This window comes from Microtus ochrogaster, chromosome 7 (assembly GCF_000317375.1).
Source record: "Microtus ochrogaster isolate Prairie Vole_2 chromosome 7, MicOch1.0, whole genome shotgun sequence".
Classification (NCBI taxonomy): Eukaryota; Metazoa; Chordata; class Mammalia; order Rodentia; family Cricetidae; genus Microtus; species Microtus ochrogaster.
The window spans coordinates 63,334,853-63,348,186 of NC_022014.1; the positions used below are offsets into that span (position 1 = coordinate 63,334,853).

The following is a 13,334-nucleotide window of genomic DNA, read 5'->3' on the forward strand; positions in this document are numbered from 1 at the left end:
GGTCCTTGGTTCCCAGGGGAGGAGGGGAAGCACTATGGCACAGAGGCTGAGAGGATTCAGAATTGTCAAAAATGGCTTCAGGATTGTCTTAAAGTCTTAAAACCTCTGCCTCCCGGCCATAGTGCTTACTTATGTTTTTAGGACTTATTTACATGCCCATAATGTGAATCTTAGAATTAGTTTGCTTTTTACAAACTAAATTTGGTACTACCTTAAACTTCGTGGTTTGTAGTTAGTTATAAAAAAAAATCACTGCGGCTTACTTTTGAGAGTGGAGTGATGGCATTATTATAAAGATTACATCTTCGTGAGTTATAGCTAGCCCTAGAATTTCTTGCTTTCCTAAGGGAGAGTATCCTCTGTACTATTTTGGGATAAATTCTATCCCTTTGAAAATTTGTTCCTATAATGATAATGATGAGTAGTAGATTGCCTGTTATTTCTGTATCTCTAAAATAAATTAGGCACTAGAGAGTTAAACTCATTAAATGTAGTTTATAATGATTAGATATATAAAGTAATGATGTTTTTATAATCAAACTTTAATTATTTTGCCTCCTCAGCGCTGGCTGACAGAACAGAGAGCTCAGTGTCCTCATTGTCGGTGAGTGTTTTGCTGTTTGCATATATGGAAAACGGTAAAAGAGGATGCCCTGGGATGCATAAAGGCAAACTTTCCTTTTCCCTCCATCCCTGCAGTTTCCCACATTTCTTTTCCTTAGGGATAAAGTTGAAGAGAAGACGATGAGTAGATTTAGAAGCAGAAGTGCAGGAACTGTATCCTGACTACATTTTATGTATTGTGCCATGTTTTTTCTTACATAGTGATTGTGTAGCTTAACATTTTTTTTTTCTTTCCAGACAGGAATTCTCTGTATAACTCTCTGGAACTCACTTTGTTGACCAGACTGGCCTCGAACTCACAGAGAACCTCCTGCCTCTGCCTCTCAAGTGCTGGGATTAAAGGCGTGCGCCACCACCACCTGACCTTCTTAACTTTTTAATTTAAACAAAAAATGTAAGACGAGCTTGGTAGCTCAACCTGTGATCCTAGAACTCTGGAGGCAGGAGTTTTGAAATGCATTTGGGGTCAGCTTGAGACCTTATCAACTGGAAAAAGGCGCTTTGAGAAGAAATGGACAGGCATGCTAAGTTTATATGCCGATGGTGGTGTAGATTCTTACATAGCTTTTCTTTTTTCTGTCTTTTTTTTTTTTTTTTTTTTTTTTTTTTTGTAGTTTTGAGACAGGGTCTCTTTGTGTCACTCTGGCTGTCCTCGAACTCAGAGATCCACCTGTCCCTGCATCCTGACTGCAGGGAATAAAGGCGTGAACCACCATCACCAGGCAATTATATACCTTTTCTTAAACCAGACAAATATAGTACTTACTGTTTGTGATTCTCTTGCTTGTCATTTGTTTACTCTTTGGGATGGGTGCCCCAGGCTGACCTTCACCTGTAAGGGTAAACTTGACCTCTTGGCAACCATGTTCTGTAGTGATAGGATTTACAGGAATGTGCTCCATACGTAGCTTTATTTATTTATTTTTACTGATTTTTATTGAGCTCTGCATTTTCTCTGCTCCCTCCCTGCCTCTCACCTCCCCTTCAACTTTCTCTCATGGTCTCCATGCTCCCAATTTACTCAGGAGATCTTATCTTTTTCTACTTCCCATGTAGATTAGATCCATGTATGTCTCTCTTAGGGTCCTCGTTGTCTAGGTTCTCTGGGATTGTGATTTGTAGGCTGTTTTTCTTTGCTTTACATCTAAAAACCACTTATGAGTGAGTACATATGATATTTGTCTTTCTGGGTCTGAAATAACCTCATTCAATATGATGTTTTCTACCTCCATCCATTTGCCTGTAAATTGCAAGATATCATTTTTTTTTCTGCTGTGTAGTACTCCATTGTGTAAATGTACCACATTTTTCTTATCCATTCTTCCATCAAGGGCATTTAGGTTGTTTCCAGGTTCTGGCTATGACAAACAAAGCTGCTATGAACATAGTTGAGCACATATCCTTGTAGCATGATTGAACATCCTTTGGATATATACCTAAAAGTGGTATTACTGGGTCTTGAGGAAGGTTGTTTCCTAATTTTCTGAGAAATCGCCACACTGACATCCAAAGGGATTGTACCAGCTTGCATTCCCACCAGCAGTGCAGAAGTGTTCTCTTTTCCCCACAACCTCTCCAGCACAAGTTGTCATCAGTGTTTTTGATCTTGGCCATTCTTACAGGTTTAAGATGGAATCTCAGAGTTGTTTTGATTTGCATTTCTCTGATGACTAAGGACTTTGAGCATTTCCTTAATTGTCTTTCAGCCATTTTAGATTCCTCTGTTGAGAGTTCTCTGTTTAGGTCTGTACTCCTTTTTTCTATTGGATTATTTGTTCTTTTGATGACCAATTTCTTGAGTTCTTTGTATATTTTAGAGATCAGACCTGTCTGATGTGGGGTTGGTGAAGATCTTTTCCCATTTTGTAGGCTGTCATTTTGTCTTGTTGACCATGCCCTTTGCTTTACAGAAGCTTTTCAGTTTCAGGAGGTCCCATTTATTAATTGTTTCTCTCAGTGTCTGTGCTGCTGGGGGTTATATTTAGGAAGTGGTCTCCTGTGCGAATGTGTTCAAGTGTACTTCCCACTTTCTCTTTATGAGATTCAGTGTGGCTGGCTTTATGTTGAGGTCTTTGATCCATTTGGACAGGAGTTTTGTGCGTGGTGATAGATATGGATATATGGATCTATTTTCATTCTTCTACATGTTGATAACCAGTTATGCCAGCACCATTTGTTGAATATGCTTTCTTTTTTCCATTTGATAGTTTTTGCTTCTTTTTCAAAAATCAGGTATTCGAACATACCTAGGTTCTCCCCCCCCCCCCCCCCGAGAGAGGGTTTCTCTGTGGTTTTGGAGCCTGTCCTGGAACTAGCTCTTGTAGACCAGGCTGGTCTTGAACTCACAGAGATCTGCCTGCCTCTGCCTCCTGAGTGCTGGGATTAAAGGCGTGCGCCACCACCGCCCGGCTCATACCTTGGTTTATAATCGAGTTTTCCCCCTCCTAAAATCACCATGTCACTGATGGTGTGTGTGTAAGTCATTTAAATGTGTTTGATAACTCTTTATAAGATGATGTTCATATTGAGAGACATTTAGCGCATTTCTGTTTCTAAGTATTTAGGCAACAGTGCCATATTAGTTTATGCGAAGAGCACTATAAACTAGAATTTGCTGTAGTGATTGTACTCTATATATACATTCCAGTGTGACCACCAGCTACATGTGCCGATGGAGGGCTTCAGTTGTGTCTAATGGGATTCGGGACATTTTATTTTTTTATTGAGACAGTCTTGCTATGTAGCCCAGGTTAGCTTTGAACTCTTCCTCTTGCCTCAGATTCCTGAGTGTTGTCATATTAGGCTTTTTTTTTTTTTGTTTATATTTTGGTTTGGTGTTTGAGAGAAGGTTTCTTGTATAACAGCCCTGGCTGTTCTGGAACTCTCTCTGTAGACAGGGCTGGCTTCAAATTTAGAGATCTGCTTGCCTCTGCTCTCCAAGTGCTGGGATTAAAGGTGTATACCACCAGTAACTGGCCCACCTCTTTTTTTTTTGTTGTTTTTTTTAAATGAAATACCCACATTTGACCAGTTATTGCCATTAATTTCTTATTGTTTTGTTCTATGGCTTGAGTTCAGGAAGTAACTCATACTAATAGCATTTATCTGCTGCTCCTGAACTGTATTCCAGGCCCATTTTGTACAGTCCAATTTAGCCTAAGTAATTAAAAAGTTATAATTTAAATTATCATTGTATTTGTTTGGTTGGTGCATGTTGTGTGTGTGTGATGTATGAATATGAGAAAAATGAATTACAAAGCATAGTTTTCATTGCCTCTTTGCTTTTTTGATACAGAACCTCCCTGTGTAGCCCAAGTTACACATTTTTCCACATTTTTTATATGTATTATTATTATATAATGTAATATATACATTATATAAATATATATTTATATTACTATTGTATTTATATTAAATAATAACTTATTATTTCACCCAAATGGGCCTTAAACTCTTCAGTTCTATATCCTTAGTGTTAAGATTACAGATGTGCTTTTCCATACTTGGCTTTTCTTACTGTTTTAATAATATTGTGGTCTCTTTTGAGGAATACTTATTTTAGAAAAATCTTGCATGTCTGAGCTAGAACATACATGTGTATGGATTTTCTTTTCAGTGCTCCACTTCAGCTACGGGAACTAGTGAATTGTCGCTGGGCAGAAGAAGTGACACAGCAGCTTGATACTCTTCAACTGTGCAGTCTTACCAAGCATGAAGAAAACGAGGACAAGTATGTGATTGGTCTTTTGTTCAGTAGTTAATACGTTAGGCCATGTGCTGTTTTCTAGACAGAAGTTTCTGTCTTACCCCCTCTCACAGCCATTCAGTTTCAAAGAAACACACAGAGGCTTAAATTAATTATAAACTGACCTATTAGCTCAGGCTTATTATTAACTAGCTCTTACAACTTAACCCATAATTCTTATTTATGTATAACCACATGGATTGGTACTTTTCTCAGCAAGGCATTCTTATCTTGCTTCCTCTGCATCTGGTTGGTGACTGCATCTGTGCTTTTCCTTTTCCCAGAATTCTGTTAGTCTTGTCATCCTTTCCATACTTCCTGCCTGGCTAATAGCCAGTCAGTGTATTATTAAACTAACACAAGTGATCAATCTTTACAGTGTACAAGATAATTATCTGTATACAGCAGCTTTATTGACACTTTATGTATCTGTATGCATACGTTTAAATGATTGACTTGTGTGTGTACCTTGTGTTTGTACTGGGAATTAAATCTAGGGTCACATGCATGTAAAAGTGCTCCCTGACTTGAAGGTCTAGTGATACTGTTTTGATAATTTTCTTTTATCTATAACTGAGAAAGTTAATGTTAACCTTTTAAATTCTTTCATTTGTTTTATCTAAAGTTTTTCTTTATATATTGCTTCTATATTTCATGACCACTCACTCATAGAGGAGCACAAAGTACTGTGTTATGTTAGTTGATACAAAGGCAAATATAGATGATTTCTGTTTAACTGATTAACGGGAACACAGTAATATACAATGGTATGGTCTTGTTAGAAAGTACAGTGAGGGGCTGGAGAGATGACTCAGTGGTTAAGGGCACTGCCTGTTCTTTCAAAGGTCCTGAGTTCAATTCCCAGCAACCACATGGTGGCTTAAAACCATCTGTAATGAGATCTGTTGCCCTCTTCTGACCTGCAGGCATACATGTAGGCAGAAACTGTATATATAATAAATAAATAGATGTTTTTAAAAAAGGAAGTATAGTGGACGCAAATTTTGGATAAAAAAAGAATGAGGCATTATATTGCATGTTACAGATATCAGTCATATCTGTATTAGGGTTATTAGAAACAGATCAAAAGTAGAAAGTTAGAGATTTCAGGAATGTTAAATTTTAAAAGATAACTATACATAGTATGTTAAATTTAGCATTGTTATTACTACTATTATATAGAAATAAAAGCATGGGGGCTAGAGAATTGAATCAGTCGGGAAGAGTGTGTATACTGAACTTGCAGAGGACCTAAGTTGGAGTTCATGTTATGTGGCGCATAAATCCCCGTAACACCAGTTCTAAGGGAATCCAATGCCTCTCTTCCATGGGCACCTGCAATTAACATACCCACAAACAGATACATATGCACATAATTTAAAGTAATAAAAAACAATCTTTTTTTTTATTTTTAAAGAAGAAGCAAAGGAAGTAACCACAGAAATGGGAGGAGACTAAACTGGATTGTTCTTGGTTTTGTGCGTGCGTACGTGTATGTATGTGTGTGTGCGTGTGCAAGCGCCAGCTTTTGCTTTGTATCCCAGATTGACCTTGAAATCACTTTGTAGTTTAGCCTTTTTTCTGCTTCAGTCTCTCTATACTGTACTCTCCGGTATAGAAATTACAGGTTTGTGCCACTTTGCTCAGTTGATGCTGAGCAAGTCCATAATTTTATATAAAACTGAGTATTATTCTACTACTGTTCTAGATAAACTACACTTTTTTTTCTTTTTTTGTTTTTTGAGACAGTTTCTCTTTGTGGCTGTCTGGGACCTCACAGAGCTCTGCCTGCCTCTACCTCCTGAGTGCTGGGATTAGAGGCATGCACCACCATGCCTGGCTTGCTAAATTGAACTCTTAAGGGTGTTTATTTTAGCATTATGGTGCTCATACCAAAAAGAGTAATTTAAGTATAATAACACATCTCATCAGTGACCTCTTGAATATTTTTCCCTGTAGGTTGATGAGATATCACTGTTTGGAAAAGTCTTTTTTTGTTGGGCTTTTACTTTTTTTCATTAGTGCCTCTCATAAAAGGAATAAATGTCCTACAGTTTCCTAATCTGACAATCTTTTGTTTTGTTTTGTTTTAATTTTAAGCCTTAGCTTCCCATGTGTATTACAGATCTTGGGTTATTTTATATATCATGTAAAGTAAGTATCTATATTAATATGGTAGGTGACTGGGTAGTTTTAGAGGCAGGAAATCCAAGATCAAGGTGCATGATGAAAGGCTGGTTTCTGGTGAAGCTTCTGTCCTTGACTTGTACATGGCTGCCTTCTTACTGAGTCACTTTGAAGGTTAAGACCTCATCGTAAGAATTTTGGGGAGAGCACAGTTATGTCTGTCACAGAATTGAACTTCGTTGTTTTGTATGTGAACATCTGTATTAAGGGAAAGTTTCAAATTCATTTCTCATGATGAACTTGTATTGACATTGTGTAGTCGGTATGTCTTGTTGTAGACAGAAGTTTCCATCTCCCCTGGTCCCACAGCAGTTCAGTTCCAAAGAAACAAAGAGATGCTTATATTAATTATAAACTGGCCTGTTAGCTTTTAGGCTTATTGTTAACTAACTAGCTCTTACAACTTAAATTAACCCATAATTCTTGTCTATGTTTAGCCACATGGCTTGGTACCTTTTATCAGTGAGGCATTCTTATCTTGCTTCCTATGAGTTTGGCTGGTGACTGTGACTCGGCCTTTCCTCTTCCCGAATTCTCTTAGTCTGGTTGCCATGCCTATACTTCCTGCCTGCTACTGTCCAATCAGCATTTTATTAAACCAATACTACCGACAAATCTTTACAGTGTACAGGAACATTATCCCATAACAAGGTGTTTGAAAAGTACTTGTACATATATATGCATTTGCTTTTGTCAAAAGATTAAGTCTTTATTAAGCAGTAATGGAATAGCATTTTTTGTATATAGTGATAAAAGGAAGTGGTGTATGTATTTTATTTAGAAATAAATCTGCAATTTGCTTGTTTAAGGTTTAGATTAATGAAAAAAGTACTTAAACAATTTTGTCCATGTGTAATTTAACCTAATTATTAGAAGCTGTTGAATGCATTTTACCTTTTTTATGATGCTTTATCATTTCAAATTGAGAGATCTATTTGCTTTAGCTTAGAAGTTTCTTGAAAATTATATTTCAGTTTTAACTTTTCTTTTTATATTGTATAGATGTGAAAATCACCATGAAAAACTCAGTGTATTTTGCTGGACTTGTAAGAAGTGTATCTGCCATCAGTGTGCACTTTGGGGAGGAATGGTGAGCAGAACAAATTCAGTATATACCCTTTGGTTTAGATACTAGAAGGCATTGGTATAACTAGTTGATTAGGTGGAATAAAGCATCATTTTACTTTGTTGGGTGAAAAATGTTTCTGTCTTATGCATTTTAGAGGTATTGTACCTTCTGCTGTTCCTGAAGACGCTTTTTGGTCAGGAGTGTAGATATAGGATGGATACTGCTTTCATAGCTTAATGTCCATAAAATATATGTTCACATTTAACTTTTATTTTTCTCCTTCCCTCTTTCCTCCTTCCTTTTTCTGTGATGTTGGGACCCAGACCTTATGCTTGCTGGGTCAGTGCCATGTCAGTAAGTTACATCCTCAGGCCAGGACCAGTGTCGTTGATTTGGGTACTGGTCAGTTGATCTTTACACTTTAGATGCTTCTGAAGTAATGTGAGTGCAAATAGCTATATTATCTAACATTTTTTTTTTTTAGTTTCTTTTTCTAATCTTGTTCAGAGGCCCTCACTGTTCCAGGGTTGTTGCCTCCTCCCACCATCCAGAGGTGGGACTACCAGCATGCAATCTTCTCCTTGGCCTAAAAGATGTTTGATTTTTTTTTTTTTTTTTTTTTTTTTTGAGACTGGATCTCACTATGTAGGATAGACTAGCCTTAAACTTCAAGGTTTTCTGCTTCAGCGTCCCTAGTCCTGAGATATAGTTATATGGTGTCTGACTAAAATATTATTTATTTTTTATTTTTATTGAGCTCTACATTTATCTCTGCTCCCTTCCCTGCTTCTCCCCGCCCCTTCAACCCTCTCCCAAGGTCCCCATGCTCCCAATTTACTAAGGAGATCTTGTCTTTTTTTACTTCCCATGTAGATTAGATCCATGTAAGTCTCTCTTAGGGTCCTCATTGTTGTCTAGGTTCTCTGGGATTGTGATTTGTGGGCTGATTTTTTTGCTTTTTGTCTAAAAACCACTTATGAATGTGTACATGTGATAATTGTCTTTCTGTGTCTAGGTTACCTCACTCCATATGATGTTTTCTAGCTCCATCCATTTGCCTGCAAAATTCAAGATGTTATTTTGGCTAAAAGATTTTTAAGCCAAGCTACCTTTATCAAGTCTGAAGTATTCATAGTAGCCTTTCTAGAAGCAGCTTTTGCTTACTATCTGTGTTCCATTACTTAATAGTCAATTAAGTCATTTGTATTTAGTACAACAGCATAAATAGGTTGAGATTGAATACAGTAAGAGTTTTTGTTTTGTCCATGTTGGAGATTCAGAACCCCCCATGTGCTATAAAAAAATGTTCTATCACTTGCCTCTAACCCTAGACTAAAACAATAGATTCTTAGTTTATCTACATTAGTTATTTCCTAACTCATGTTAATTATGAGACTTGATCATTCTGTGGCTATTAGGCTGTGTGTTTTACAGAGAATATGGCAGGCTGAGCTGGTTGAGTAGTGCTCAGTCAGAGAGCTTTGTCTGAGTTTGAATTCTTATGTACTGACTGGAAAAAATTTAAGTACCACAATTTGTTGTCTAAGCTAGTTTTATAAGAGGCTCAAGAGACATCCTCAGAATCAACATTTAAAAATATCCATATCAGGGGCTGGAGAGATGCTCAGAGGTTAAGAACACTGGCTGCTCTTCCAGGGGTCCTGAGTTCAGTTCCCCAGAAACTACATGTTGGCTCACAGCCATCTACAGTGAGATCTTGTGTCCTCTTCTGGCACTCAGGATAAATATGTAATAAATAAATAAATAAATATTTAAAAAAAATCCACATCAGCTGGGAATGGTGGCAAATGCCTTTAATCCCAGAATTCAGGAGGCAAAGATAGGTGCATCTCTGAATTCAAGGCCAGCCTGGTCTACAGAGAGAGTTCCAGGACAGCCAGGGCTACACAGAGTCGTGGGATCTGCAAGGTTACTCAGCAGATCAGTTGTCATTTAGAAAGCCAACCCAACGAAGATTTACACATCTGATGGACATTGAATTCACGTAGGCATGGCCCATGAAAAATACTGCCTTTTGAATAGCTGGCTGTCTCTAACTGTAGATTCTTTTGTTTGGTAACATGCTCCCCTGCAGTGTATTCTGCACACGTCTTGCACAATATTCCTGTGTTTTGTTAGTAGGATGATTTTTTCCCCCAAAACTATAGTTAATGCAAATAAAATAAGACAGTCAAACCTTTTGTCCCACACTGCAGTAAAAAAAAAAACCTTAGAAACCTGTTCTCTATAATTAATTCCATGACAGGACGAATTGGCCAGGCAGAAGTCCTTGTGGAGAGGGTAATTCAGGTGTCTGGCCTTGCTAGATATAAGTCCTTCAGAGATTTATAGTGAATTAGGGCGGTATTGCAGGTGCTTGTCCTTGTTATATCATAGTCCCTCAAGAAATCAATAGCACCTAAATGATTAATCAAGTCCAGATATTATTTATTAATCACACTTAAAAAATATAAAATAGTACACATATTCTTTGCCTCTTCCTTAGGTCTCTTCATTGGTTTAGTTCCTTCCCTTTTTAGCCTTTGTAGAGGCCCTTTAAGAGGTGGCTGAGAGTTCCTCACGGCTGAAGCTGTGGTTAGCTACAAAGCAGCTGATTAAGTTTTGCTACATATCTTCAAAGAATACCTGTGTCCCTGAGAATTTTTCTTGTAGTTTTTTTTTCATTCTTAACAAGTTGTTAATGAATGGGTATGCGCACATGTGCGAGAATTAGAGTTGGAATAGGAGTTAAGATAGAGAATTGGAGCTAAGAAATTAAAGCAGAACTATAAAGAGACATGACTGGAGCTGCAAACATGTGAGTCTTCCCTCAGGTTAGAGCTATCCTAAGATCCCTTTCGTTACTCCGAGGCAACCTAACCGAACCCTGGGAGGAAGTCAGCAGAACTGTGTTCTGCTGTCTTTCGATAACAAAGAAACTTTCCTCTTGAAAGGAAAAAAAAATCCGCAGTTCATCAGTTTAGAACACTTGTTGCTCTTGCAGAGGACTGGTTTCAATTCCCAGTCCTACATGATGGCTTATAAGCATCCATAACTCCATCTAAATAACCATCTATAACTCCAGTTCCAGGGCATCTTCTGATCTCTGTGGGGTACCAGGCGTACATGTAGTATACATACATAGACATTCAGGTAAAACCTTCATACATATAAAATAAATCCAAAACAAAACAAAAAAATTTCACATTTTTTTCTTGGAGACCATGGTGGGATGCTTTTGCTAAACAAAATACCCCTGACAGGGTTTTCTGTGGTGGGCTGTCCTAGAACTCTTTGTAGACCAGGCTAGCCTTGAACTCAGAGATTCATCTGTCTTTGTCCTCCACGTGGTGGGATTAAAGATATGTTTTGCCATGACTGACTCCATTATTTTTTTAATGTCTAGTATTTAGATTTTTGATGGATTTACTACATTTTTCTAGGTAATTTTTTGGGAGCACTTGCTTATGTTAAGAAAATGGTGATATAAAAAGATGAAATTCATTTGAAAATATTTACCAGTTTGATTGTTGTCCGTAGCATGCTAGAGAGAAATGTAAATGTAGCTGGAGTGCATGAAACCTCCTCACACTGCTCATATTGACTTCTGTAGCATGGTGGACACACGTTTAAACCTTTGGCAGAAATTTATGAACAGCATGTCACTAAGGTGAATGAAGAGGTAGCCAAACTTCGTCGACGTCTCATGGAACTGATCAGCTTAGTTCAAGAAGTGGTAAGATTACTTTTACATGAGAATAATAACCTTTTTTGATTCTATAATATATATTATTTATATGTTGAAAGTCATATAGCTTATATGTTATATGAGAGTCATATAACTTATATGTCAAGATTTTCAAAGTTCAAAGATTTGATGGGACAATAAACCTCAAATCTTAGTCAGCTTCAAACAGTAGAATTTATACCCATCGCTCTGGCATATAGGGATCAGTTGGAACCATAGAATTGCCTTTTATTTCTTTCTTTCAAGGTCGAATGTATTCTTTCTTATTATTGTGTGTATGTGTAACTCTGTGGGTGTACTTTTGCTATGGTGCACATATGGAGGTCAGAGGACAATTTTGTGGATTCTGGGGAGTGAACTTAGGTTGTCAGGATTGCATAGCAACTCCCTTAAGGTTCTGAGCCAATTCTCTAACCCAGGAATTGTTCTTTATAGATAGAAAATCAGTAGCAAATTAGAAAAATCTACTTATTAGAGGGTAAATTGACGCCGAAGTAGTGCTATTATCGACACTGTTTGTTGGGGTAGTGGTGCATGCGAAGGCCTGAAGTCATCCTCAGGTGTCATTCCTCAGGAGACATCTACTTAGTATTTTGAGACAGGGTCTCTTGGTGTGAATCTGTGGTCAACAATTAGGTGAGGCTGGTGGGCCAGCAAACTTTAGAGACCCCCCTCCCCTTCTTTGCCTCTACAGCACTGACTTTTGAATGTGGATGCTGTTGGTCAAACTTAGGTTTACATACTCATATAGCAAGCACTTCATTAACTGAGCCATCTGTCCAGCCCCAGTATTGACTTCGTAATCATTCAGTATTTAAATCCCCAGCTTTTGGGAGGATTCTGCTTCCAGTGAGTGAAGTATTTTAAAACATTTATTTAAAAGAATAAATTTATTTTTTGTTTTATGTGTATGAATGTTTTGCCTTTGTGTATGAATGTGTACCATGTGCATGCCTGGTGCCCTTGGAGTTCAGAAGTAGGCTTTGGATTTTTTGGAAGTAGAGTTACAGTTGGTTATGAGCCACCATGGCTCATTTTGTGTGTGTGTGTGTGTACGTACGTAACGTACGTATGCCTACTATGACCTGTGTTCGGAAGTCAGAGGACATCTTGAAGGAATTGGTTTTTTTCTCTACTACATAGATTCTAGGGATTGTGTTCAGGTTGTCAGGGTGGGTGACAGTCATCTTCACCTCCCAGGTCAACTTTCTGACCCCAAATTTACGGATTTTTTTATAAAAGCAGTTTTACCTGTGCAGTACAATTAAAATTTTGGTTATGAATTTTTAAAAAGTAATTAATGGATTTTGGTTATGAATTTTTAAAAAGTAATTAATGGATTTTAAGAGTAATCACAGTGTTTGCATTATGTTCTTGTTTGTCTTCCAGGAAAGAAACGTAGAAGCTGTAAGAAATGCAAAGGACGAGCGTGTTCGGGAGATTAGGAATGCAGTGGAGATGATGATTGCACGATTAGATACGCAGCTGAAGAATAAGCTCATAACACTCATGGGTGAGTGTGTTTTAGTCTGCTGGAGACCGTGGTACCCTGACCTTGTTTGTGCTCAGTCTTTAAGGAGTGAATTGATGAGTTGTTAGGACTAAAAGGAATCTTAAGATTATAGGCAACTCCATGCTGTATAATCTGGACTACAAATCTGACTTTTATTGAGAAATTATCAAAAACTTTTTTACAGCCACTATGAAAATCCTAAATAGTCTGTGAACCTCAGTGAACAGGTAGCTTTTTTTCTTCTATAACTAAGAAAAAAAATTCACTATCAGTGTCTCTTTTGTTTTATTCTGTCTTCATTAAAAGTGAAATACTGCTGGGTGGTGTTGGTGCAGCACTTGGGAGGCAGAGGCAGGTGGATATCTGTGAGTTCGAGGCCAGCCTGGTCTACAAGAGCTAGTTGCCAGGACATTCTCCAAAGCTACAGAGAAACCCTGTCTCAAAAAAA

The 13,334-nt window shown here is 37.6% G+C and overlaps 1 protein-coding gene across 1 annotated transcript in view; it reads left to right on the top strand.

The window, feature by feature from the left end:
- Nucleotides 1-13,334, top strand: part of Trim37 (tripartite motif containing 37) — a 129,787-nt gene that overhangs the window by 4,558 nt on the left and 111,895 nt on the right. The window contains exons 3-7 of the mRNA XM_005350477.1: nucleotides 564-604; nucleotides 4,241-4,354; nucleotides 7,559-7,646; nucleotides 11,239-11,361; nucleotides 12,763-12,886. Of these exons, the coding sequence (XP_005350534.1) occupies nucleotides 564-604; nucleotides 4,241-4,354; nucleotides 7,559-7,646; nucleotides 11,239-11,361; nucleotides 12,763-12,886 (490 nt within the window). The remainder of the gene's footprint in view (nucleotides 1-563; nucleotides 605-4,240; nucleotides 4,355-7,558; nucleotides 7,647-11,238; nucleotides 11,362-12,762; nucleotides 12,887-13,334) is intronic.